This window comes from Panicum hallii, chromosome 9 (assembly GCF_002211085.1).
Source record: "Panicum hallii strain FIL2 chromosome 9, PHallii_v3.1, whole genome shotgun sequence".
NCBI classification, from domain to species: domain Eukaryota; kingdom Viridiplantae; phylum Streptophyta; class Magnoliopsida; order Poales; family Poaceae; genus Panicum; species Panicum hallii.
In genome coordinates this window covers 69,590,693-69,615,446 of record NC_038050.1, presented here as the reverse complement: position 1 = coordinate 69,615,446, position 24,754 = coordinate 69,590,693, and the positions used below count along the sequence as shown (strand labels likewise).

Sequence of the window (24,754 nt, the reverse complement as noted above, 5' to 3'; positions counted from 1 at the left end):
GAGTCAGAGCTCCGTCCGAGGATACAGCGCTGTAGTGCATGTAATCAGATTGGACACACGTATAAACATTGTCCAAACAATGATGCTGGCCCCAGTTCTGCTGAAGCTGGCCCTACAGGTGATGCTATAGATGGAAGACCTCCGGTTGCACCAAGGAGTGGGAGACGTCGCCGATCGAGTGCTAGTACGTCATCAGGCATCATTTAGTTGTAATTTTATTTGAACGTTGTTTGCTCATATGTAATATTTGCCGCGTTGAGATTGTATCAGACCTGGATGTGTATTTGTAATATTTGCCGCATTGACTAAAGACAGAATATTTTGATTCATGTATTTGTAATATTTGTAATGTTTGTAATGTTTGTTATCATATTATTTTATTTTTAATGGCTTCATGTATTGTACTATCGTAATATTTGGATTCTACATTGCAAAACGTTATCGTTTAACCATCTTCGTACGAGTTTTAGATACCGTAATCTTCTTCGTAAAATTGAATTAAAATTTTATATGCATACATAAGAGTATGGCGAATAAATCTTGTATTTGAAAAAAGTCTGAATTTCAAATAGTTTGTGAAATATAAATTCTAAAAAAATATAACAAAAATTATAACCACGGGACCTCCCGCCCACTGGCCGGGCAGGATGCCTCCCGCCCACTGGCCGGGCGGGACGCCTGCTTCAGGGACCTCTTCGCGAATAAGAAACTTTTCTTATTCGCGAATAGGCCCTCGGGAGGGGCCTGGAAATTTTTTTGGAACCTCCCACCCGCTGGGTGGGCGGGAGGTCCCCGGCCCCACGCCTCCCGCCCGATCGAAGGGCGGGAGGTACCCATTTTCCGAATTTTTCCCATCCGGCTCCCCTTTTTCGAATTTTAATTTTTTATCCCTTTTTTTTTAAAAAAACTCGATGAGTGGAACTTCGCCTTTGGGCCGGGGCAGGCCTGCCAGTTTTGGGCTCCTTCTCCCTATGCCAACTATCACGGACTAGTGACATCTAACGCTTGCGGCCCAACAGCACCCTCTGACGCACATCTGCCGGCTACGCGTACGGCTCAAACAAGCGTGGCTTTTTTCATTCTGCACAACAGGCGGCCCAAACGTGCTCCCGTCGTCTGGTCCGCGAATTTTTTTAAAAAAGGGTTAAAAAAATTAAAATTCGAAAAAGGGGTGGCGGCTTAGAACAATTCGAAAAATGGGTGCCTCCCGCCCAATCAACGGGCGGGATGAGACATCCCGCCCATCCAACGGGCGGGGGTCGAAAAAATTTTCGCACGCCCCCATCAGGGGCCTCTTCACAAAAGTTATGCGACATCCCGCCCTTTCAACGGGCGGGGGGTCTTCCGACGGGCCTTCCGCACGTTGGGAGGGCGGGAGGTTCCCCCGAGAGGCATCCCGCCCTTCCAACGGGCAGGATGTCACCCCCCACTATTTAAGCCCCCCCTCACCTCTAATTCTCATAATATTCATCAAAAATCAACAAAAAAGAAAAGGAGGAGAGGAAGAGAGGAGAGGAGAGGAAGCGGCGAAGCCCTGTCCACACGTCGGTTCGGAGGTATTATAATCGTATAATTATTAATTATTTTTATGAATATTTGTTAGGGTAGTTATACGTAGAATAGTTTTCAGTATTTTCAATAGCTTTTAGAAATATTTGTTAGGGTAGTTTTATTTTAAATAGTTTTGAGTATTTTTAATAGTTTTTAGATATATTTCTTAGGGTAATTATATTTTGAATAGTTTTTATAATTGCAATAGTTTTCAGATATATTTCTTAGTGTAGTTACATTTCGAATAGTTTTCAGTATTTTTAATAGCTTTTAGAAATATTTGTTAGGGTAGTTCTATTATAAATAGTTTTTAGTATTTTTAATTGTTTTTAGATATATTTCTTAGGGTAGTTATATTTTGAATAGTTGTTATAATTTTAATGGTTTTCAGATATATTTCTTAGGGTAGTAATATTTTAAATAGTTTTCAGTATTTTTAATAGCTTTTAGAAATATTTATTAGGGTAGTTCTATTATAAATAGTTTTTAGATATATTTCTTAGGTTAGTTATATTTTGAATAGTTTTTATAATTTCAATAGTTTTCCGATATATTTTTAGGGTACTTATATTTTGAATAGTTTTTAGTATTTTTAATAGCTTTTAGAAATATTTGTTAGGGTAGTTCTATTATAAATAGTTTTTAGTATTTTCAATTGTTTGTAGGAATATGTCTTACGGTACTTATATTTTTCATGCAGATATGGCGCAGACACCGGAGCTCCTTGACGCGAACATCGACGAACGGCACAGGTCGTACCTAGCAGTGGTGGAGGGGCAAGAGCTTCACGAGTTGCGTCCTCGTATAGCAAAGGAGTTGTTGCACCTGGACGACCGCTGGCTTGACAGGTGATACTTTATATTTTTTTACGAAACTAATGTCTAGCTTGTACGATAATTGTAACCACAATGCAAAATATACAGGTTACGTGAGGCAGGTTTGCTGCCACTCGCACGTATGCTTCAGGCCGGCGACGGCCAAGACGGTGGCGCCAAGAAGCGGATGCAGCTGGACCACTCTCTACTTACAGTGTTGGCGGACAGGTGGCGTCCGGAGACGCACACGTTCCACTTGCCGTGCGGGGAGATAGCCCCCACGTTGCCGGACGTGTCGTACCTGCTTGGGCTTCCCATTGCGGGTGAAGCTGTTGGCCCGGTTGCTGTGCCATCTACCTGGAGGGCAGAGCTGCAGGAGCGGTTTGCTCCAGCGAACCCGCCACTTGTTGTGAACGTACCTGATTTGTCCGGCCCCGCCAAGAGTTGGGTAATACAATTTAGGGTATGTCCAATTATTTTTTAATTAATTTAATTGAATCATATGTGACTATCTCTAAGTATTGAACAAATATATTTCAGGTTCAGGATCTGCACCCTCTGGTTGGGCAGTACGAGGTGTCGCGATACCTGGAGGCATATCTGTTGTGGTTGTTCGGCTGGACTCTTTTCTGCAACTCTACCAGCAATTATGTGGACAAGGTGCTCATGCAGTACACGCGCGCGATTGCGGATGCGGAGCCGGGCCAGGTATCTCGGTGGAGCTGGGGATCGGCAGTGCTTGCTGCCACGTACCGAGGCCTTTGCCAGGCCTGTTTGAAGACGGAGAGGACCGCCGTCATCACAGGCTGCCCACTTCGGCTACAGCTATGGTCGTACGAGCGATTCGCCATAGCACGCCCCCTAATCAGCGAGAAACCTTATCCGCCCAAGATGTATAGGATGTGGGACGAGGACAGCCTCACGATGGGTTCGTTTTGGACCGATCGACGGGTAAGGTCTTTAATTTACTGTTGTATGTTTCTGTATATGCAAAGTACCACTGCAGTTGTGTAATTTTGCAGATGAGCTGGGCATATCGGCAGGTCCGAAAAGCATACCCGCAGTTCGTGTCCGAATTTGATCGGATGCGGCCACAGGATGTCATCTGGACCCCGTACACCGCTGCGGCTATCCAGACACACACGCCGCACAGGTTGTCTTCCCTCTGCACGCGTGACGAGGAGTACTGGCTCCCAAAGGCGAACCTAGTGTTCGATATTCTCGTCAAGCTACAGGAGTACGTAGAAGGGTGGCTTGACGCACGTGACGATATGTGGGACGAGGGGCAGCCACACACGGAGGCGTCATACGGCGCATACCTCCGCTGGTACCTTTCTCGCACGCGTCCGTACGTCACTCTTTCACGTATTGGTGACGCGGAGCATCAGCACCAGCCGACCATCTCGGACACGTATCCCTCGTACCGTGATCAGGCGCAGCATGGCGCGGTACGTCTTTCGCAACTTAAATTATTAAATCTTTTTTATAAAAGATTGATAACAATATTACTCTGCATCCCATTACGTATGAAGATCGATCCGATCAACTTCGCGGAGGTCGAAGCTACATCTCAGATCACGTTGATTGAACGTGGAGTACGTGTACCGGAGGCACAGTACAAAGACAGCTTGCGTAAGATTCAAGACAACTTGACGCGAGCGTTACGTGCACTGACGTGTCGCGGCAGAGACGACGTGGGGCCTCCAGTTCATCTCATGCGTCCGCCTACGTGTACACAGCTGGCCCGTCGACCTCTGCAGCACCGCACGCAGCGTCCAGCCGCTAGTTCAAACCGTAAGTCCTTTATAATTGCCATTTCGATCACCTTTGATTTACACGACTAATTTCGTTTCTTTTTATAGTCATGCACTCGACGGCAATGGGACCTTCTCCTGCAAGAATGGAGCCTCAGACGTTTGGCGCCTATGCTCCAGGAACGTCTCTCCCGTCGGGTTCGATGCCAGCTGCACCAGCTGCACCGTACTCTCAGGGCCATGCTCAGCATGCATGGTCGACAGGAGCTCCTGCATAGGGTGGTACATTCGGTGTGCCGGACTGGGACGACTGGGAGGGCGGCTCCGCCACTTGGTCGGAGTTGGTGGGCGGCGGCGCCGAGCCTGACATCATTGGTCCATCCCAGACGTATGACGCTCCAAGTGCACAGTTACAGGATGACCCGTTCACGCCTGCACCTCCTCCGCCTCGTCTTCACCGTGCTTCAAATGTATTTACGTACTCGGAGGACCACATACGCCGACGGGCTAGGACCAGGGGGAGGACCAAGAGAGCGCGAGATCCGGGACAGGCGGGGTAGATACTCCTGATTCGGTGGACTTTTTATATTTAAACTGTTTTTCTATGATACTATTTTCTTTTTAAATTGGTTGATGTATCGTACTATCGTAATATTTGGATTCTACGTTGCAAAATGTTATCGTTTAACCATCTTCATACGAGTTTTAGATAGAGCAATTTTCTTCATAAAATTGAATTAAAATTTTATATGTTTACAAAATAATATGGCGAATAAATATTGTATTTGAAAATAGTCTGAATTTTAAATAGTTTGTAAATTATAAATTCCAATAAAAAATAAAAAATATTAAAAAATAAATATCGTTTAAGCATCCCACTGGCCGGGCGGGATGCTTCCCACCCTCTGACCGGGCGGGATTCCTGCCTTAGGGGACCTCTGGATGGACGGGATATCCTCGGGAGGGGCCTGCAAATATTTTTTGGAACGGACGGGGGACACCCATTTTTCGAATTATTTCCAACTGGCACCCCTTTTTCGAATTTTAATTTTTTTAAACCCTTTAAAAAAAACTCTCTGGTCCGCCTCCCGTCGCGAGGCACGGAAGCAACCACCGCGGGAGCGAGGCAAGTGCTCCTCTGATCTCTCGCCCGCTGCCGGCGAGGTAATCAACCATTCAACCCTCCCCCTCCTCTCCTCGTTCCGTGTTTGGCACGCGTTCGCCCTCTTACCCGGCGCCGGCGCGCGCATCAACCGAGCCTTCTCTTGCGCCTGACCCCTCCCCTCCCCTCCCCTCCCCTCCCTCCCTCTGTCGGATCCCTCGCCGCTCCTCTGCCGACTGCCGCCGCCCTTCTCCCTCTTTCCAGTGCACTGGACTGGACATCCATCCGGACGTGGATTGATTTGGTATGTGACCCTTCCCATGTTTTGTAAGAGTTGCGGGTTCGCATGGTCCGCCATCCCCTAGAAATCCGATCCACCCATCCACCATTCGATTAGGCGCGGATGCAGTTTATTTTACCAAAGGGAAAAGTTCAGCTGAATGCCCCTTCGTTAAGTCTGCCCCCGCCCCTACTGGAATTGTGCTCAGAATCATGCACGCTTTACTCCCCCAGCTGACGATTTTTGCCTGGTATATTGCTAGATGGTTACTGGCCCTTATTAACCCTGCGATTGTAGCAAGTTGCCACCACCACGAATGCATCTACAATGATGGATTCACCGGTCTAGTATAGCACACCTAGTCAATTTCATGGTAGAAGTCACGGCCTATGGAATAGATATCTGTATCTGCTAGCGAGCATGCCATTTCTGACAGTGGACGAAATTCAGCGTGGTAGATATTTAATCATCTTTTACGATGCAACTGACTAGTGTTATGTCACGAGCACTTAATGCCACACCTATGCTATTTGCATCAAAATTTATCTAGACATTCACTTTTATCGTCACAATAAATTTCAGATTACATCAGTGATCAGTTTATCAGTTGGCATCCGTAACCTTGTATCTATTCATGCAGATTGCTCTATACAATGAGCTGGAGATTTCCGCTCTTCAGGTACATTTGTCTCATTGAAATTGATAATTGATCTATGGTGTTGTTAATATTTATGTTTTCTACTTTTCTGAGCCTCAGCTTTTTGTTTATCTGTCTAAATTAGCTAGGTTTTACGTTTACCTGTACACATTTGATTAACTGTTTATTTAAGAACCTATTAAGTCAAAAAATAAGTTGTCTGCTCACAATAATTTGTCTAGCTGCACCCACGAACCATGGCACCTAGAATTTCATTTTTTTAACCAAAGAGAATTTGACCGAATATCTGTTTCATTTCCTGTTAGTGCATCTTAGTAAAGTTATATGAATGATTAAAGATAGCATAAACGAAATTATATGTCTTAAGCAGTTCTGAATTTTTTTCCTTCCCTTGCTTACTGCCTTTGGTTCTTTTCAATGTACTTATTGCAGCTCTCAGCAGCAGCAAACGGATCCAAATTTCCAGGACATCCCTACGCAGTCTTGGTACCCACCCTCGGTGGTAGGCTCGTCTTCATGCCCATCCACACCTACCTCTTCTAGTGCCAGTCCACATCAAAGAGCTCCAGATCATCCTCAGTCTTCATCCCGTGGGCAACCATCTCCTGCTGAAGCTGCAGGGGTAATTGCTCGTTTGAAGGATAAGAGGTTAGCTCATAGCCTTATTTTCTTTCATGATTTAATTTTAGATTTCTTGTAGACAAGATTGTCTCCTATCTTGTATCTGTTACGAATTGCAATCAAAATACTTTGTTACCCTTTACCATAACTTTCATGCTTTAAGGGTTAACCCCAACTAGGAGATTTAGGAAAAGTGTGTCCAGATCCATGCCATATGACTGCTCTAATATTGATACCTTAACGTTACAATAAGGTATAGTTGTTCAGCATACACCATTACATCACAGATCCGTATTTGGATGGACCCATGCGAGACTGGAAAAAGGATAATGTGTGAATGTGTTGTGTATGTTAAGTCAAGATTGAATAACCAGAGCCAGGCAGCTTGTAGGGTGATTCTAGGGGCAAAAGTAGAGACAAACTGCTTCTCTAAAACATGATGCTTGGTGTAGGAGAACTAGTCGATAACTGCTGTATAATTTTGGAAGGAATGTTTATGCATGGCTGATTTGTTTTGCTGCTTTCCATTTCTGAATTGTATATGTTGACAACTTTTCTATTTGCACAAATTTCTTTTTTTTCCTGATGATGCATAATTTGACTGGAGTCGACAAACCTTTCTGTGCAGTATTGAGGAGTTACAGAGGCTATTGAAAGACAAAGAGGCATATAATGCATTCTTTAATTCACTTGATCAAGTGAAAACCCATAACAATGTAAGCTCACCACTTTTTGATATTTGTGATGCTAACTTCACCAGAGGATGCTGAAATCCTTTCTGCATTATAACCAACATTTTTTGTGCTCATTCGGTGGTTCCAATTATTATTGGGGTTCATAAGAGTGTCTTTTCATTTGTATTGGCTATCCATGCTACACTGCCTATGGAAAATCCTTTGAAACCGTCCTGATTAGTCATGATGTTAGAGTTGCAAACTGTTTCGCACTTCTCTTTTTTTTTATATGTTCATTATTTCTTCTTTGCAGTCTGTATGCTACACTGACGTACAGAATGATTGAAAGCTTACATATTGTAGATGCTCATATGAGCTGAGTTCTAACACCACTTCCATGTTTCCTCTGCCCTTATCCATGTGTGGTGATTGTTCTGCAAGTATTTGTATTGTGATGTTTGACTGCTGTTTATCTGTTTTAGTTTGTTATATCTCAATCGCTCATCTCTGGTGTACCCACATAGGAAATTCCTTAAGAGTCTTGTGTATTTGCTGACTTGATGCTCCCTTTTAATGTTCAGGTACGTGATGAGCTTCGAAAGGAGACATTGCAACTTGCCAGTGAGTTATATACATTCTATTTCTTTAATTAATGGTGTTTCAATTGGTTTAAAGAAATAATGGTGTTTCAAAAGTATACTGAACTTCAAATAAGATATACGTAACTTGTTCTTACTCTCTTTGGTATTGTAAACTACAGGGGAAAATTTAGAAAAGGAGCAGCGGATTTTGGAGCTTAGGAATCAGGTGCAGCACTGTCACCTACATCACATGAAGAAAGATAGCAAACCCTGTAGTCATTCTTTTTATTATTAAAAAAAATAATACAACAGCCTTGCAAAACTGTTGCTGCGAAGCTTTCTTCATTTATGTGCTGACATTTCATTTGCATATAATTTGTACAGTGCACAATAATAAGAACCACAGAACTAGCTGCTGCCCAAGACAGGTTGATTGATTTGGAGAGGCAAAAGGATGATTTTATGAGGTCCTATTCCCCTGCTGCACTGCTCGACAAGCTCCAATGTAAGTACTCTGAACAATAACATCTTCAATTCCTTTCTTCTTATCAGTTACATGCTTGTATCTGAGTATCTGACTATGGTTACTTTTTGATCTATAATGGGATACCATGTACATTTTATGTCACACTGTTCGCATATATTTGTACATGCGCAACATGATCGTGCTAGAATCTTCTGAACTTTTTCGATTTTTGTTGATGTGATCAATTTGAAGGGCACTGTGGCCACCCAGTGGATATGCGGCAATACCAGTTGAAAAGAAAAAAGAAACTTTAATTCCACGTATTTGAATTTTGTGAAATGTCTGAACTCATCACATTTTGTTTCCTCAGCATCAATGGCAAAGCTGGACGAAGAGTCTGAGGAGCTGCACCAGAAGTTCCTGGAGAAGGACATCGACCTGCCTACCTTTGTGCGAAAGTACAAGAAGCTCCGCACGGCGTATCACAAGCAGGCCTTGCTCCATCTCGCCGGACAGACATCACTCCACTGATGTCGAGTTGGAAAGACGATCGGTGGCAACTTTGTTGTATACTTGCTCGCTTATTCTTGTTCTATACCCTGGTTGGCCCTGTTCTTTGTGTGCAGCTTATTGTAGGGCTTGACCAAACATCAGGCGGAGATTACATGTATAGTTATGTAACTATGTTGTTCGAAATGATTTTTATTTGGAATCGTTGTTCGAGACGTTTTACCTATATTACCTCTACGCTGTCCTGCCGAGTGACCAAGTTGCATTGACATGCGGTGATCAAACCCGTTGCCTAAACCACTTCTATGAAGCTTTCTCCTGGTTGATGCTTGATCGGTACATGTCAGCCTATTGTTTGACAGAAGTTATGGATACACAGAAACAGATTGAAACTCCATGGGACTCTTCGTCAGTAGTCGTTCATGTGGCACGCAAGTGTGTTTCAGGCACGATCCAACATCCTCAAAAACTTGTGTGCTTCACCTCCAGAGCTCTCTGCTCTCGTAAAACTTCTCTAGTTATTCAGATTTGCTTCTGCACGCGTCCCTAATCCTTTTTCTTCCCTCAAGCGATCTCTTCTTCCTCCACGCTCCTATCTAATAGCATGACGATGAGGATCCGGAAGCGAGACGAAGGAGAAGGGAGAGCCGCTGCAACCACTCGATCTCTATTCCCAGAACCAATGAGGCAGCAATTGGCCTGGCCTAGGCTCCGCCGCAGCCTCACACGGCACTTGATTCACTGACGAGCGTTGCAGCAGAGCTTATCTCTGGCCGTGATTCGTGCCGTGCCTCTTGCGAGCTCCATCAGGACCTGCGAATGCTAGCTTTTGATGTGGGTTCGCCCGGAAGCACGTTGTAGTCTGCTTCGACGGCGGCGGCGAGAGCCGTAGCAGCGCAACCTGCGGGCCGCCGTGCCTCGCGCCGGCTGCAGCAGCTCTACCATGCCGGTATCCGCTGACGATTGCTCGTTTCGTTTTTCGTTCCTCGGATCCCCAACCTTTGGCACAGACTCAGGGGATGGTGGCCGCTGGCCGGAGGCGGCGAGCCGTCATGGCCGGCGTGGTGACGCCGCGGCAGCGAGCAGAAAGCAAGCAACGTTGTTTTAGAAACCTCCCTAATTTTGTTTCAAAAAAGAAACCTCCCTAATTTAAACTCACATTTTATATATCGCCCCTTACACTTTACAAATACACCCCTGCAACTGATGGAAATTAATAATTACGATCCGGTTATTTTCATTTACACCCCTAATTCGGATCGCGATTAATAATCGCGATCCAAATATTTACAGATAGACCCCTATTAGGACCCCAATTATTTGCCAAACAGTCCCTCTCGTGCCGCTGCTGCCTTTCTTCCCCGTGGGTCGTGGTGCTGCTCCGGCGGCCGCCACCTCGTGGGGTGCTGATGGAATCCCAGCTCTCGCTTCCCCCTTGGCCACCAGATCGCGCACCCCCGCCGCCAACCCTCCTACTCCTTCATTGAGGTCTTGCCGTAGTCACCGCCTCCGGCCGGCGGGCCGTGAGCTGCTGCAAGCAGCTCCTCCTCGTCTTCGGCGAGGGCTCGCGCTTCCCGTCTTCCTCATCGTCCCTGAGGTGATTCCACTGCCCTTTGTCTTTGCACATTCACTCCTTTGGGTCCTCTTGCTCTGAGTAGTTGGGATCCATGTGATTAGCGTAAAGAGAGGAGTGATGAATCGGATCAGGAGACGCAAGTGAAAACCTGTGCAATCTCTCACCCCCAAGCCCCCGGCGTATTTCCCAGAATGCAGATTAGTGGAGGGAAATGCCCTATTTTATTTCATTTTGGACAGATATAAAGAGAATGCAGATTCAGCGCTTTTGATATTTTGGAAAATTGTCTGAAACCTTCCTGATTAGTTAACGATGTCAAAGCTGCAAATTGTCGCACACTACTCTTTTTTATGTTCATTATTTCTTCTTTATTACAGTCTGTATGTGGTGTATAAAATGGTTGAAAGCTTACATACTGTAGATGCTCATGTTGAGTTCTAGCACCTCTTTGGCTCTTTCATTTTCCTCTGGCCCCTCATCCATGTGTTGGTGATTGTTCTGCAAGTATTGATGTTGTGACACTGACTGCTGTTTATCTATCTTAGTTTATTTTATTTCAATGGCTCATCTCTGGTATACCCACACAGGAAATTCCTGAAGATTCTCGTGTATTTGCTGACTTGGTAGTTGCTACTCGCTCTTAATGTTCAGGCACACGATGAGCTCACAAAGGAGACATTGCAACTTGCCAGTGAGTTATATTACTTTCTGTTTCTTTAATTAATGGTGTTTCAAAAGTACCCTTTGATGTACATAACTTCAAATAAGATATACGTAATTATTCTTACTCTCTTTGGTATTGTAAACTACAGGGAAAAATTTAGAAAAGGAGCAGAGGATTTTGGAGCTTAGGAATCAGGTGCAGCACTGTCACCTACATCTCATGAAGAAAGGTAGAAAACACTGTAATCATGATATTTATTCATTATTAAAATGAAACATAATGGTAGTTTAAAATTATCAGTAACATGATATGAAAACGTTACTGTGAAGCTTTCTACTTCTTTTGTTCCCATGTTTTCAGTGCTTCATTTCTTTGCTGGCATTTCACTGCATTTATAATTTGTACACTGCACAATAATAAGAACCACAGAGCTTGAGAGCTAGCTGCTGCTGAAGACAGGTTGACTGATTTGGAGAGGCAAAAGGATGATATTATGAGGTTCTATTCCCCTGCTGCACTGCTCGACAAGCTCCAAAGTAGGTACTCTGAACAATAGCATCTTCAGTTCCTGTCTTCTTATCAGTTACATACTTATATCTGAGTTTGGTTGTTTTTTTCTGATTCATAACGGGATACAATGTACATTTTATGACACACTGTTCGCACATATCTGTACATAGGCGCCATGACCTTGCCAGAATCTTCTGAATTTTTCAATTTTTTTAGTGTGAATGTGATCAACTCGAAGGGCACTGTGGCCACCCAGGAGATATACGGCAACACCAGTTCAAAAGAAAAAAAATCCATTAATTCCACGTATTTGAATTTTGTGAAATGTCTGAACTCATCACATTTTGTTTCCTCAGCATCAATGGCAAAGCTGGACGTGGACGAGGAGTCGAAGGAGCTGCACCAGAGTACAAGAAGCTCCGCACGGGTACCGCAAGCAGGCGTTGCTCCATCTCGCCGGCGAGACATCCGTCACACCGCCGCCGATACCCGTGGGCCTTCGTGTTGGACAGACGATCGATGTCGACTTTGTTGTATACTTGCTCGCTCATTCTTGTTCTACCCTCTGCGTGGCCCTGTTTCTGAGCGCAGCTTATTGTAGGGCTTGACAAACATGAAAAGGTGGTTGCATGTATAGTTATGTCGTAGAAACTACCTACGCTGTCGTGCCCAGTAACCAAGATGGATTGACGTGCGGTGATCAAACCCGTTGCCCAAAGTTCTTTTTGTGAAGTTTTATCATAGTTTGACGAAAGTCTATGGATACATTATTGAAACACGTCCTGTTGAATGGAATTCCCTTGCTGCTTGCTATACGCTTCCAGCAAAAACTTGAGAAATTCCCTTGTCACTGCTCGCAAAAAGCTTCTTTAGTTGTTCAGCAATTCGGTTGCACACACGATAAGGGGATCAAATCTACTAGTTCCCATCCTACTGGATTTATAAAACAAATCGAGTTGCAGAGATGTGGCCTGTTTCATTTTGACTCATGCAGTTTTTGTTTGTTTTTTTGAATTAAACTCTGCAGCGTATGTTTACACGCGCACGCATTTGACCAATGCGCGCGCACAAGACGTCAAAGATAAAATCACCAACTCGCAGAGAGCACGCATACGCTCCTGCTGAGCTGATTCTCGATTGCCGATCCCCTTTTGGAATGATTTCGCGCTGCGATCTGCTACAGGAGCCATGCATACTCCAGCACCCCGAGAAGATTCCCAGATGTGCTACCCTACGCTACGCATCTTGGTTTTTTGGAGCTCCTCCATTTAGAACGATTCGTACGGAGCACACGGTCTGTTCGCTCGCCAGCTGAACAATCTCACGTCACGAGCTCTCTGCAGAGTTGCCGTCGATTCACGCGACGCGTTTGGGATTTAGATCGAACGGATCCGATCGATCTCCGCCGCTGCCTGGACGCAGAACCCGACGCCGCGTTATATCATCAGCTGCGAGCTGCAGCTGCAAGGATCCAATCTCCAAAGCGTCTTCCCCGCGACGCTCTGATCCAGCAGGGCCTAGCTAGGGTGAAAGACTGACAGGAGGTTGGCGGCATCGCTGCGGATCCGGAGACCCGTGACCTGGCGCCCTTTGGATGCAGGCGTAGGGGGCGTGCAGAGAATTCCGCGGAGGAATCGTATTCGTCAGGAAGGCCACTGAAAGCATCGTTGTTAATGCTGGCTTCTCTTGTCGGCATGCTCCGGCCGACACTCGCCGGGGGTCGCTCAGGAGCTCGTCGATCATCTCGTTCGCTTCTGCTGGGATGTAGCAAGAGCTTCTTACTTAGTAGTTAATCGGTGATTAGAGCAGCTACTCTTCCATACATGCGATACGTTTTGTCCGTAGCCATGGAAGTATGCTCTTGCCGTGGACAGACGATGATGGATTCTTGAGCGATGCTCCTCCGCGTTTCTGGCGCGGTGTGTCGATGTCGTTGGCTGTTGCCGTGTCTAATAGCCACCGTGTTCCTGGATGGTCAGACGAATTCGGGCGGCGTTTCGGTTATGCATCCAAAGAGACCAACTGTTATCTTCTCAAAAAGATTATCTAGGACGATGAGATGTACTAAATCGAAAGCAAAAAAGAAAAAAATACAGGGCCATGGCTAGGCCCGCCTGCCGCCACCCCCCCCCCCCCCCCCCCAAAGTACGTGCGGCGTGGCCGTATCGTGCGCGCCGAGCTGGAGATGCCGCTCGTGAAGTGGAAGCCAACAAAAGAGCAGCACCTTACACTGTTCACGCATGCAGGGTGCGCGGAGCTTGGTGGCCGCGGAGATCAGTGCGCGACGTGAGCGCGGGGCAGACAGTACAGGGCCACAGGGGGAACCGGCTGCCTGCTTCATCCAATCCATTCCGGCAGCCAAGTGATCAATGCAAAGTTACTAGCTAGTACTGTACGTGCCAATCTCTCTCTCGAATCGAACAAATAGCTCGCTCTGCATGTGGTGTATGGATTCAGATTATTCAGCCTGTAATTGGTAAAATACTAGGCGCAGACGCCTCTAGCTAAAGTGGCGAAGCCGAGATCCGCCCCATCTCCGCGTCTGTGCATACGATGCGCTTGCGCTGCCGGTAATCATTCATCATCTTTCTGAAAGAAACCATTCATCATCTTTGTAACCTACTTCCTGTAGCATTGTGCAGACGCCAGCAACATGCCCATGGGTCGACTCGTGTGCCCGTGGTCCTCTCGATCCGATCACATGCGCGCGTGCATACACGACGTATACCAGCAGTCCGATCCGGCCAGCGAATGCACGCGACGGATAAGGTTCTACATACGTGGTCGTCAGTTAACCTTCAGCTATATATTCAGGTAACGCCTCTGCAACGCTGCTAACCGTTTGGCAATAACGGGCAGGCTCGTGGCGGATGCAGGATGAATTTTTAATCCGGATCACATCATCGTGTTTGATGCTAATTAAAGGTACTAAATATAAGCTAACTATAAAACTAATTGCATAAATGAAGACTAATTCACGAGATGAATCTATTAAGTCTAACTAATCCCTTATTAGCACATGTTTGCTGTAGCATAACATTACCGAACCATGGACTAATTAGGTTTAATGGATTCGTCTTGCGAATTAGTCTCTATTTATACAATTAGTTTATATTTAATATCTCTAATTTATATTAAATATGACTAAATATTAGTCCGGAGATTCAAACGTAGCTGCGTGAGTAAGAGACATGTAGGAGCTTGTTTGTGGTGGTGGGCTGCCTGGAGTGGCTGCATGAGACGAGAGTCGACAAGATGTGATGATGCTTGTCCTTGTTTGACCCGTGAAGAAGCTGTCTCGTCACGGCCGTCAGGCTTTTTCAGGTTACGGCGGCTGTATATGCAGTAGACAAGATTTTACACATCAGGTACGACGACTGGAGGCGTAGTACTAGTAATTTACTTTCCCACAAGTACAGCTCTCAGCTGATCAGCTGGCCTAGGCGCCTAGCTTTGGAATCCAGTTCAGGCCACCCGTGCCAGTTGTGATTCTTGACGTGTCCATTTTTATTCAGTCACCAATCACCAGTTCACCATGGCTATGGTCTGACAAAATATATAGGCCAAGCTTCGTCGTGCAAAGTTTTGTTTCCTTTGGGACATTCAGAACGAAAAAGAATCCAAAGAAAGTATGCGTGAGCGTGATAGAAGTGAAACAAGATTGGTTGCCAGATGTTCAAAACTATGGGGTAAGTAATTAATTAAATAAAAAAGACCTAATAAAGCAAGCAAGATCCTAGCTAAACCTCCGCAGTAACAACAGGAATACGCTCCAAGAACCCTATATAAACCCACCCCTCACACTCCTCACTCGTTCATACGCCCCGCCACTCCCCAGCTAGCTAGCTTGCTCGCCAGTCGCCATGGCGGCCACCACCATCCTTCTCCTCCTCGCCGCCACTGCGGCCTCGGCCGCCGACCTCTCCGTGTACCACAACGTGCACCCGCCGTCCCCGTCCCCGCTCGAGTCCATCATCGCGCTCGCGCGCGCCGACGACGCGCGCCTCCTCTTCCTCTCCTCCAAGGCCACCGCCTCGCCCGGCGTCACCTCCGCGCCCGTCGCCTCCGGCCAAGCCCCGCCCTCGTACGTCGTCCGCGCCGGGCTCGGCACCCCGGTGCAGCAGACCCTCCTCGCGCTCGACACCAGCGCCGACGCCACCTGGGCGCACTGCGCCCCCTGCGACACGTGCCCCGCGGGTAGCCGCTTCATCCCGGCCAGCTCTTCCTCGTACGCGGCGCTCCCGTGCGCCTCCGAATGGTGCCCGCTCTTCCAGGGCCAGCCGTGCCCGGCGAACCAGGCCGCCAGCGCGGCGCTGCCGGCGTGCGCCTTCTCCAAGCCGTTCGCCGATGCCTCCTTCCAGGCGTCGCTGGGCAGCGACACGCTGCGGCTGGGCAAGGACGCTATCTCCAACTTCGCGTTCGGGTGCGTGGGCGCGGTGACCGGGCCGACGACGAACCTGCCGAAGCAGGGGCTCCTCGGCCTCGGCCGGGGCCCCATGTCCCTGCTGTCCCAGACCGGGAGCAGGTACAACGGCGTCTTCTCCTACTGCCTCCCGAGCTACAAGTCGTACTACTTCTCGGGCTCGCTCCGGCTTGGCGCCGCCGGCCAGCCCAGGAACGTCCGGTACACGCCGCTGCTGAGCAACCCGCACCGGCCGTCGCTGTACTACGTGAACGTGACGGGGCTCAGCGTGGGGCGGACCTGGGTGAAGGTGCCCGCGGGGGCGTTCGCGTTCGACTCCAACACCGGCGCCGGCACGGTGATCGACTCGGGCACGGTGATCACGCGGTGGACGGCGCCCGTGTACGCGGCGCTGCGGGAGGAGTTCCGGCGGCAGGTGGGCGCGCCGAGCGGGTACACGTCGCTGGGCGCGTTCGACACGTGCTTCAACACGGACGAGGTGGCGGCGGGCGGCGCGCCGGCCGTGACCCTGCACATGGACGGTGGCGTGGACCTGACGCTGCCGATGGAGAACACGCTGATCCACAGCAGCGCGACGCCCCTGGCGTGCCTGGCCATGGCCGAGGCGCCGCAGAACGTGAACTCCGTCGTCAACGTGGTGGCCAACCTGCAGCAGCAGAACCTCCGGGTCGTCGTCGACGTCGCCGGCTCGCGCGTCGGCTTCGCGAGGGAGCCCTGCAACTGAGCCCCAATCCGGCGCCCGTAGCCATGTATGTCTCCAGTTCCAGTGTTAGTGTGCAATAAGGGACGTGACGTGACAAGAAAAGCAATTGGTTCGCCACGGGTAGCTAGAAGACCAACGTAAGAATCTGCCAGTGTGTATTGCTTTCGTTTTTTTTTTGTTGTTTTGTATGGCTGTTGCAAGAGACTATAATTTGCGAAAAATTCGACGGGGGATTTAATTTGTACGTCAACGACCGTGTCACGAGCATGTACAGTACAAAAGCTGGTTCATCTTGGAGTGGACGGAATGGCACTCATTCTACGCAAGAGGATGGCGATTCACAAGCTGTCACTTGACCGTATCTGGAGTGTATCGTTCCGGTCCAGGCCGCGCGCAGTGTCTTCTTCTAGTTGGTTGTTCATCTCAGTAACCCAGTAGAGAGTCTAACACGTCAACACCTGGCTCGCCGGTTGGCATGCATTCCGTGTGATTTTCACGTGGAATGGGTGAAAAACCGGTCGATCACCTGCGGCACAGCATGGCAGAGGCCTCGTCACGGGCTCACGGCCGTCGTCCCCAATGTGCTCATCCTGACGAGCAGTTGCAGGAGGCGGCTGGCCTGGCCGTTATTAGGCTCTGTCTCAGCTCTGACCCTGAACCTGTGCCCTGAGGCCTGAGAGCAGCGCCTCCAAGGGCGCCCAGGTTGCGTTGCGGACTTGCGGTGGCTTTTGCAGTTAAACCTACTGCCGGTAGTTCCGTAGCTGTAACGGGAGGTTCAGGCACACATCAGCAGAAAGCTCGGCCCAAAGATAGATCAAGAGCAACAATACACATGCTTGAATATGATTTGGTTTGGTTTGGTTTCGTTTGCATGCGTCAATCTGTAAACAGAGCAATGCATGCATTTGCGTACCAGTACCCACACAAGACACCAGATCATTTGGCACGGAGAAGATGGTAAATATTAATTTGGTACAACAATGCAACTGGGATATACAGGTCGACGGAAGAAACTCCCTTGCGCAAGCCACTGGAAGACCTGAGTCATCACTTCATATTCTTGGGCGTTTTGATCTGCATTACACACTCAGGGCTCTAAAACAGATCAGTTTTTCCCGGTGCTGTTCTTGATCCATTCCAGGTACTTGCTGTTACCGCCGGTTATGGGCAGAGAAATAACTTCAGGAACACTGCATGTGCGAGGAACTAGTAAACAGGAGCAGTGTTGCACACTATACTTTACTTCACTATTTGTACTAGGATCAACTAGCACGAGATCAGTAAACCGTATGGAGCTTACTCATATTCATGGTTGGCTTTGACATGCTCAGTCAAGGCATCTAGAAGTGATTCCCTCGTCTTTATGATGAGCAATTCTTCCGCATCAGATTGCACCTGAAAGAGGGCAGATAATCACACTTGTTTGAAAAGCAGGGAGAGATTTTCAAGTGGAAACGTAGAAGTTTCTGGATGCAATTATTAGCACCATACCTTTCCCTCCCACCAGTAAACAGATTCAATGCCTGAGAGGACAAGGATGCCTTCAGTATTTTTCATCACTTGAAAAGACAAATAAGAGGACTTTCTATTCCAAAAACTAGCATAAGAACACAGTAAGATATTCATACTAAGTGCTCAAATGATGAACAGGAAGGAAAATATTATATGCAATTCTACTGATCCTTCTTATTTATGGGCAAGAGGCCTTGTGATATTTTTTTTTCGAAACTGCAGACTGTAATTTCAGTTTATGGCTGCCAAGGTTTCCTGAAGCTATGTGCAAAAGAATATTTATCACAGGGGTCCTACTAGCTCCGCGACAGTTAGTTCTTACAGCCTTACAGGCTATGCTGACAATGCAATTTTTCGAAGCTCATCTCATTTACAGAAGTAAGGTAGCCCAACTTCGCGTGGCACAACTTAACAGATAAACCTAACTACCATTTGAAAAAGTAGGAATATTTGTTGTTTAACATTGAGCAGTGAAAATTTATACTCTGTGGGAAAACCTTAAGGGTCAGGAGGCCAAGAGGCCAGGGCTCTCCTTTTCCCTCATGAAACTAGAACTATAACACTAGTACACCTTCCAAGAGTTGTAATAAACAATTTAAATATTGTTTAACATTATTTATAGAGTAAAATCTTCCATTTTAGGAAGAATAAATAATTCAAAATGAGCAATCAAATTTTCATGTGCACTGCATTCATAATGTCAAGCAAGGAGAAAATCAAATTCAAACCAGGTACTATATTGACACAAGCAGCAAGCTTCTCGCTGATGATGCTCTGTGACAGCTTCTTGCCTGCAGTAGATGTAAGACAATTCTTTAAGACTTCTATGATTACACAGAAAAATATGCGACAATGATAACAGCAAAAAGAAAAAAAACTTAAAATAAAAACCAATAAAGTGAACAAAGATTGGATGTTCACAGGCCGAAACATATTAATCTGACCCTTTTTCAATGGTGAGAACTGCATAAATTGATTAGCAACCACTTAAAGTGGAAAATAAAGCATCAATAGCTCCGAAAAGTTAGGCAACAGCTACCTGCTTCCCTGTTTGGAACCGTAACATATACAACAATAGAAGGCACTGTGGTGGAAGCAGATTCCATTCGAGCAGAGCTGAGACCTCTTGCCCTGCAAAGTGTTTACATAACTGAGTTTCTTAATCTCAGTATCACAATATGATTATGGAGAATGACAGACACAAGAGCCAACATTCATATTCTCCAAGGTTTGCCTACTTAACTCGTCATGCTACCACATGAACAACGGCTTCTCACAAGCTACACCATGCCATAATTCACTAGTCCAATTGTAGCAGCGTTTGTCTCAAACAAGCATGGCGCCAACAAAATCGTGCGATGGCACTCCATATGATCTTACAAATTCTCACAAACCGCGACCTTAGTTACCACTACAAGTTTGCGATTCTCAAACTAATTGCACATTAATGAGTAATCCAGTAAACTGTGGCAGTGGAAAATTCGCAAACCCATGGGAATGCGGGTGCCTTCTTCGCATCAGCCAAACGAGCTTTAGAAGGAAGGAAGGGGAATTTACCCGAGGAAGGGGAGGCGGCGGTGTGAGAAGGAGCACCCCGTCCTGCAGGCGACGGCGGCGGCGCCGACAGCGCCGATGCTGAAGAACAGGAGCGCTCCGGCGAGCGGGGCGCGGCGTCCGTAGATCAGCGCGCGCTGCGCTCCGGCTGGACCAGCCGAGGCTGCGGCGGAGGGTGGGGAGAAAACCCGGAACGGCGCGGGGAGAGGCATCTCCGGCAGCTTCGACGGCCGTTTATGTACGCGACGCCGTCGGAGAAGAGCGCATCCCTTGTTCTGTTCCTTCCTTGCCTCGGTGGCTCCCGAACCCGAATCCTCTCCCGGGCTCCGCTCTTGGGCTGTGTGGGCTCTGGTGGGCCACTCTTGGGCTTGCCACAAGCCTTTCTCATTGCTTTCGGCCCCGAAAGCCGTAAAGGGGGTCTTCTTAACCCCTCTCTCTCCTCGGACGGAACGGAAGACCCCCAGAACCCCAAACCCTACACGAACCCAGAGCAGCCTCCGCCGGCGCCGACACTTCGAGCTCCGCTTCTGCCTTCCACGCGTCTCCGATATGGCTGAACCGGAGGTGGAGGTGGCCGCCGCCGCAGCGATGGAAACCGAGGCGCAGGCAGCCGCTGGTCAGAAGAGGGAGCGGGAGGAAGAGGGTGATCCCGCCGCTGAGGGCGGCGAGGCGGCGGCGGAGGAAGAGGCGGCGGCTAAGAAGCCTAGGGTGGATGGGGATGCCAAGGAGGAAAAGGAGGGGGGACGAAGGATGAAAAGGAGGGAGAGGAGGCGGAGGGCAAGCCCGTGAAGCTGGGGCCGAAAGAGTTCACCTCGGCCGTCGAGATGTTCGACTACTTCTTCGCCCTGCTCCACTCGTGGGCGCCGCAGCTTGACTTCAATAAGGTGATTGATTCTCTCTCGTAGCCTCGCAATGATCTGGTTGCGCTGAAGATGGTTCCTCTACGTTGTTAGCCTTATTTCCTGTCTAGTTTCGCCTGATGAATTGTTAGCCTTGCTGCGGTAGCGAAAAGGTGGTAGTAGGTAAATTCCAGCTTCATTGAGTTCGGGGAGCGCATTTACTTGGATTAGACAAAGTTTACTCCTGTTATGGAAATTATTCGGCATGATAAATCTATTTTTAAGGCTGTGATTTTGCAATTACTTAGTTTGTACGAAAGTGTTCTAAGATGGAGCTTGTATTGTGCCATACGACTTCCATCTCCTTTAATTTGATCCATCACAGCTGCGGGCGCGAGCTAAAAAGGATTTTAACTTTTAGCATTCTTTGATGCAGTTTGCTCTTCTGTAGTTCTATTATCGCTAGGGAACTTGTTTAACACTTTTGCTTGCTTTGATTAAGTGTCGTTGATGTTTTCTTAGCTCTGTCTTGAGTCTCCTGTGACTAGTGTGGTCTGAGTTTTGGATTAAACCTGTGTCCCAAAAAGGACCTATAACTTCTTTGGTTTGATATGTTGGGGTTGCATGTAAGTATCCCTGTTATGTTCGATTAACTTGGTCTGTCTGCAATTCTTTTAGAGGCGCATTAGATTTTCCTTTTCTACAGCGTAAACAGTTTTTGTAATCCATTGGTGTTTAACATCACTATCACACAGGGAACTTTGAGATATTAGGCCTCGTATGTTCTTTAATTTGTTCAACCTGCTTTATGGTCTTTCAGTTTTGGTCTGGAGTACCAAGTGCTTTTCTGGTGTTTTGAGTAAGAGGACATTGCTCCTGTTAGCTTTTAGCTATTCGCAAAGTTAGAAATCACTGTCCTAGCATGGTCGTTAACTTATTCCTTCAAGTTCTTGTGAAGCATTACTAACCTTGATTAAATCTTCAGTTGATGACCTTATAACATTGGGATACTTTGGATCTCGTATCTTCAATATATATTGTAAATGGAAACTGAAAAGAATTAGATAAAACTTTACCTTTCCGATATGATATTGGTGAAATTTTGTTTTCAAACTTATATTTTTTTTATCATGTTTGTTTATCTATATATTGTTCTAGTTTGTGTTTGAGTTGTGTGTGTGTTTTTTTGCCTCATTTACCACATTTAGGATTTATGAGTTTATAATCTGCACTTGTGACAGTGTTTGCACTTGTTTTGTGTATGTGGAACTTAAAGGGAAAATAATAAAATTGTATCTGTGTTCTGATTGCACTGAAAAATCACAAGGATGACTTCTGTGGTAGTTCCAAAGATGCTTGATTGCGAGGTGGATACTTGATGCGAAATTTCTCATAATAATAGGCAATGCTTTTAGGTCAAACACTTCAATACGACTGCAATTAAGTTTTCTCGAATCTAGTATACAGAAGAAGTTGGATGATGGAAACATCTGTTAGTTGGCTGTTGAGCTTTTTGAAAATGATTACTAGGTACATAATGGCCACTAGATTACTTGATCTTGTGCTCCACAAAGGTAGTTTCATTGATCTTCAAAGCCCCCCAGTTAAACTCCATAATCATTACCGCCATGAACATCTTCTTTTCGACACATGGATTTCTAATTTGCATCCCAACTTTTGCAGTATGAACAAATGGTGCTAGAGGACTTGCTGAAGAAGGGCCATGCTGAGCCTGCTAAGAAGATTGGGGCCGGAATTGAAGCATTTGAGATCCGCAACCACCCCGTGTGGCAAAGCCGCTGTTTCTTTGTCCGCAGGGTTGATGGATCAGCGGACGATTTCAGCTTCCGCAAGTGCGTTGACAACATCCTGCCCCTCCCTGAGGACATGAAGATTGGCACCGGCAAGAAGTCTGGTGGCCACCACAAGGGTGGCGGTGGGGGCCGTGGAGGAGGGCGTGGAGGAGGGGGCCGAGGTGGCTGGCGCGGTGGGCGTGGCCGTGGTAGGAGAGGCGGCTAGGTAGTTTACAAGCCCTGCAATTTTTCCCGGTTAGTGCTTGGGCGGTCGTGAAAATGAAGGGCATTTATGTTGTTTTATGTGGGCTTCTGTCCTAAAGACTGATGATGCCCATTTCTGAACCTTGAAACTGGGAGGTGATCTATGTCAAATGCTTACGCCACGCTATTCCTACGCTGTGCCGTTCCTCCCCTTCTGGTTGTCTTCGTTCGTCTGCAACGTGGTTACTGCATCTTGTCTGCACCCGCCCGGCGTGCCGGGCGTGGTGCCTCGGTTAATCTGTCATCAGTATATCGGTGGCCGGTGTTGGTGCTGAGCTCTGAACCGGGTTAAGAAAAAATAGCGTGGTTGTCGTGGCGCAAACGCGAGCGATGCCAGGGTTCGGCTGCTCGTGTTAGCTCTGCAGTTTTGCGTTGGGATAAAACCTGAAATGCTGCAGATTAACTGAGCATGAACACACTTATTGCACCTTCTTGAGGCCATGACAACAGGCTAGACCGCTCGAACACGACGGTTGCTCGGTGTACTTGCTACAGTAGTTCACAGAGACACGATTCGGCACGACACCGTACGGCCAACGAGTACTACAGGGACGCGTCCCTGATCTACGGGGTACAAGTCTGGCCGCCGCATGTACGCCCTGGTAGGCTGGTACGCTGCATGCTTCTGACCTGTGACCGGGGCCGGCCGGGAACCAGCGACGGCTGCTCCCTGCGTGGCCGAAGCACCGGAACACTCTCCGGCCGGATGTGTCCGCTGATAGCCTTTACGGTGACGATTCGCCCAGGAATAATGCGCTCTGGGTGTCTGGGCATCGGTACTACTGGAACCCAAAGTCCAAAGGCCATCTCCTCCGGAAAGAGGAGGGGAAAAGGCGCAGATGCTTTTGCCACTTGCGGTGTATCCATCCGTTATCCAGTTTACGCTACCAGCACTTGCGCGGCCGCTCGTCAGCAGCTACCAAGTGGTAGCATTTTATCCCGCGATTGGCCGTTGCCGGCCTTCCGAGAGCACCCACAATCCATGGTAGGGTGCCAAAGAAATCAGTAAGATAAAAACACATCTCCTTGGACCGGTAATCTGCTACTCTGAAGATAAAAATTACTGGACCTGCTTGACACCAGCCGCGACCGGGCCCTTTCACCGTTCCGTGACTCCACCGGCTGCTGCTCTCGCAGGTTGCAGAGGGGATCGATCGATCAATCGGCAGGGCACGCCAGCACCACGGGCCACCCATGTGGCGCCGGAGCTGGAACGGGCGATTGTTGTGCGGGCTGGCTCAGGAGGCAACGCGACGGTGGTGGGTGCGATCTGGGGCGGATGAGACTCACACCTGCCTCCGTGTGTGGTCTTTTCCCCGTCGAGGCCCACCGTACGCGACTGCTTGTCACTGCTTGGTTTGTCCGCCCGTGCCTACGGCTCTCTGTGACGCATGACAAGACGGTAGCATAGTCGCCTTGCAATTGCAACAAATACAATTCACCGTGCCACCGTGGTTTCACCCCCTAGCAGATTAGAACACATATGCTGCACGTGCAAAATTGTTTTCACCGGTCGCATCGCTGATGGGTGATGATACCCTGTTAACTCGCACGGGGTAGGAAGCACAAGATACGCGGGACGGAAATTGTAGATAATCATAAACATAGCCGTCTTCTAATTATAGTTCACACTATATTTGTCTACTTAAATTTACCAAAGAGTTTGCTAGTTTGACGATAACCTGGCAACCTAATGCAGCTGGTCATCCACTGGCTACGATCATATCAGTCGACAACTACATAGGGCTATGTTTTATTCTTTTTAATATAGAATAAAATAAAAGTATGCATATCGTTTATCAATACAAGTTACTATATATCAATCCTGTGATACAACTCTTATGGTGTAATATGATTCCATGATAACATATTATTCTTCTAAATGCCTAGTATACACAAGGTAT

The 24,754-nt window shown here is 47.5% G+C and overlaps 4 protein-coding genes and 1 long non-coding RNA gene across 7 annotated transcripts; 4 read left to right on the top strand and 1 right to left on the bottom strand.

Moving 5' to 3' along the window:
- Positions 1–5,203: 5,203 nt before the first annotated feature.
- LOC112872800 (vacuolar protein-sorting-associated protein 37 homolog 1-like) lies at positions 5,204–9,243 on the top strand. Of its 2 annotated transcripts, none has more exons than XM_025935844.1 (8): positions 5,204–5,284; positions 6,143–6,181; positions 6,593–6,808; positions 7,410–7,497; positions 8,037–8,076; positions 8,216–8,262; positions 8,421–8,541; positions 8,873–9,243. In XM_025935844.1, the coding sequence occupies exons 2-8, from the start codon at positions 6,156–6,158 to the stop codon at positions 9,031–9,033; spliced, it is 699 nt and encodes a 232-aa protein (XP_025791629.1). In that variant the 5' UTR covers positions 5,204–5,284; positions 6,143–6,155; the 3' UTR covers positions 9,034–9,243. The 2 variants fall into 2 exon arrangements, with proteins under 2 accessions (XP_025791629.1, XP_025791630.1); XM_025935845.1 differs by lacking the exon at positions 5,204–5,284 and adding an exon at positions 5,292–5,526.
- A 1,238-nt stretch (positions 9,244–10,481) lies between these two features.
- LOC112878141 lies at positions 10,482–12,589 on the top strand. 2 transcript variants are annotated; one of them, XR_003225642.1, is made up of 5 exons: positions 10,482–10,609; positions 11,176–11,279; positions 11,401–11,447; positions 11,712–11,788; positions 12,119–12,589. It is a non-coding gene; the product is annotated as an uncharacterized LOC112878141 (long non-coding RNA). The 2 variants fall into 2 exon arrangements; XR_003225641.1 differs by having other exon boundaries at positions 11,401–11,481; positions 11,708–11,788.
- Positions 12,590–15,596: 3,007 nt separating this feature from the next.
- On the top strand, positions 15,597–17,138 carry LOC112876849 (aspartyl protease 25). Its single transcript, XM_025941028.1, has one exon. It carries the CDS (start codon positions 15,626–15,628, stop codon positions 16,907–16,909), a length of 1,284 nt encoding a protein of 427 aa, XP_025796813.1. The 5' UTR covers positions 15,597–15,625; the 3' UTR covers positions 16,910–17,138.
- Positions 17,139–17,698: 560 nt separating this feature from the next.
- LOC112874688 (protein CutA 1, chloroplastic-like) lies at positions 17,699–20,243 on the bottom strand. The gene is made up of 6 exons (XM_025938165.1): positions 19,958–20,243; positions 19,440–19,531; positions 19,129–19,191; positions 18,380–18,411; positions 18,189–18,283; positions 17,699–18,078 (listed from the first exon to the last, which is right to left on the bottom strand). The coding sequence occupies exons 1-6, from the start codon at positions 20,164–20,166 to the stop codon at positions 17,994–17,996; spliced, it is 576 nt and encodes a 191-aa protein (XP_025793950.1). The 5' UTR covers positions 20,167–20,243; the 3' UTR covers positions 17,699–17,993.
- Positions 20,244–20,386: 143 nt separating this feature from the next.
- On the top strand, positions 20,387–22,984 carry LOC112874687 (protein EMBRYO DEFECTIVE 514). The gene is given in 3 exon segments (XM_025938164.1): positions 20,387–20,693; positions 20,696–20,838; positions 22,477–22,984. Coding segments are annotated over 3 exon segments (669 nt in total). The 5' UTR covers positions 20,387–20,503; the 3' UTR covers positions 22,813–22,984.
- Positions 22,985–24,754: the final 1,770 nt, after the last annotated feature.

Coding starts and splice junctions, on each gene's coding strand:
- LOC112872800 (XM_025935844.1), top strand. CDS start 6,156: ATGAGCTGGAGATTTCCGCTCTTCAG. Junction 8,077..8,215: donor GGAGACATTGCAACTTGCCA/GTGAGTTATATA, acceptor TGTAAACTACAG/GGGAAAATTTAGAAAAGGAG. Junction 8,542..8,872: donor ACTGCTCGACAAGCTCCAAT/GTAAGTACTCTG, acceptor TTGTTTCCTCAG/CATCAATGGCAAAGCTGGAC.
- LOC112876849 (XM_025941028.1), top strand. CDS start 15,626: ATGGCGGCCACCACCATCCTTCTCCTCCTCGCCGCCACTGCGGCCTCG.
- LOC112874688 (XM_025938165.1), bottom strand. CDS start 20,166: ATGCCTCTCCCCGCGCCGTTCCGGGTTTTCTCCCCACCCTCCGCCGCA. Junction 18,284..18,379: donor TTTACTGGTGGGAGGGAAAG/GTATGGTGCTAA, acceptor GCCCTCTTTCAG/GTGCAATCTGATGCGGAAGA. Junction 18,079..18,188: donor AAAGCCAACCATGAATATGA/GTAAGCTCCATA, acceptor TCGCACATGCAG/TGTTCCTGAAGTTATTTCTC.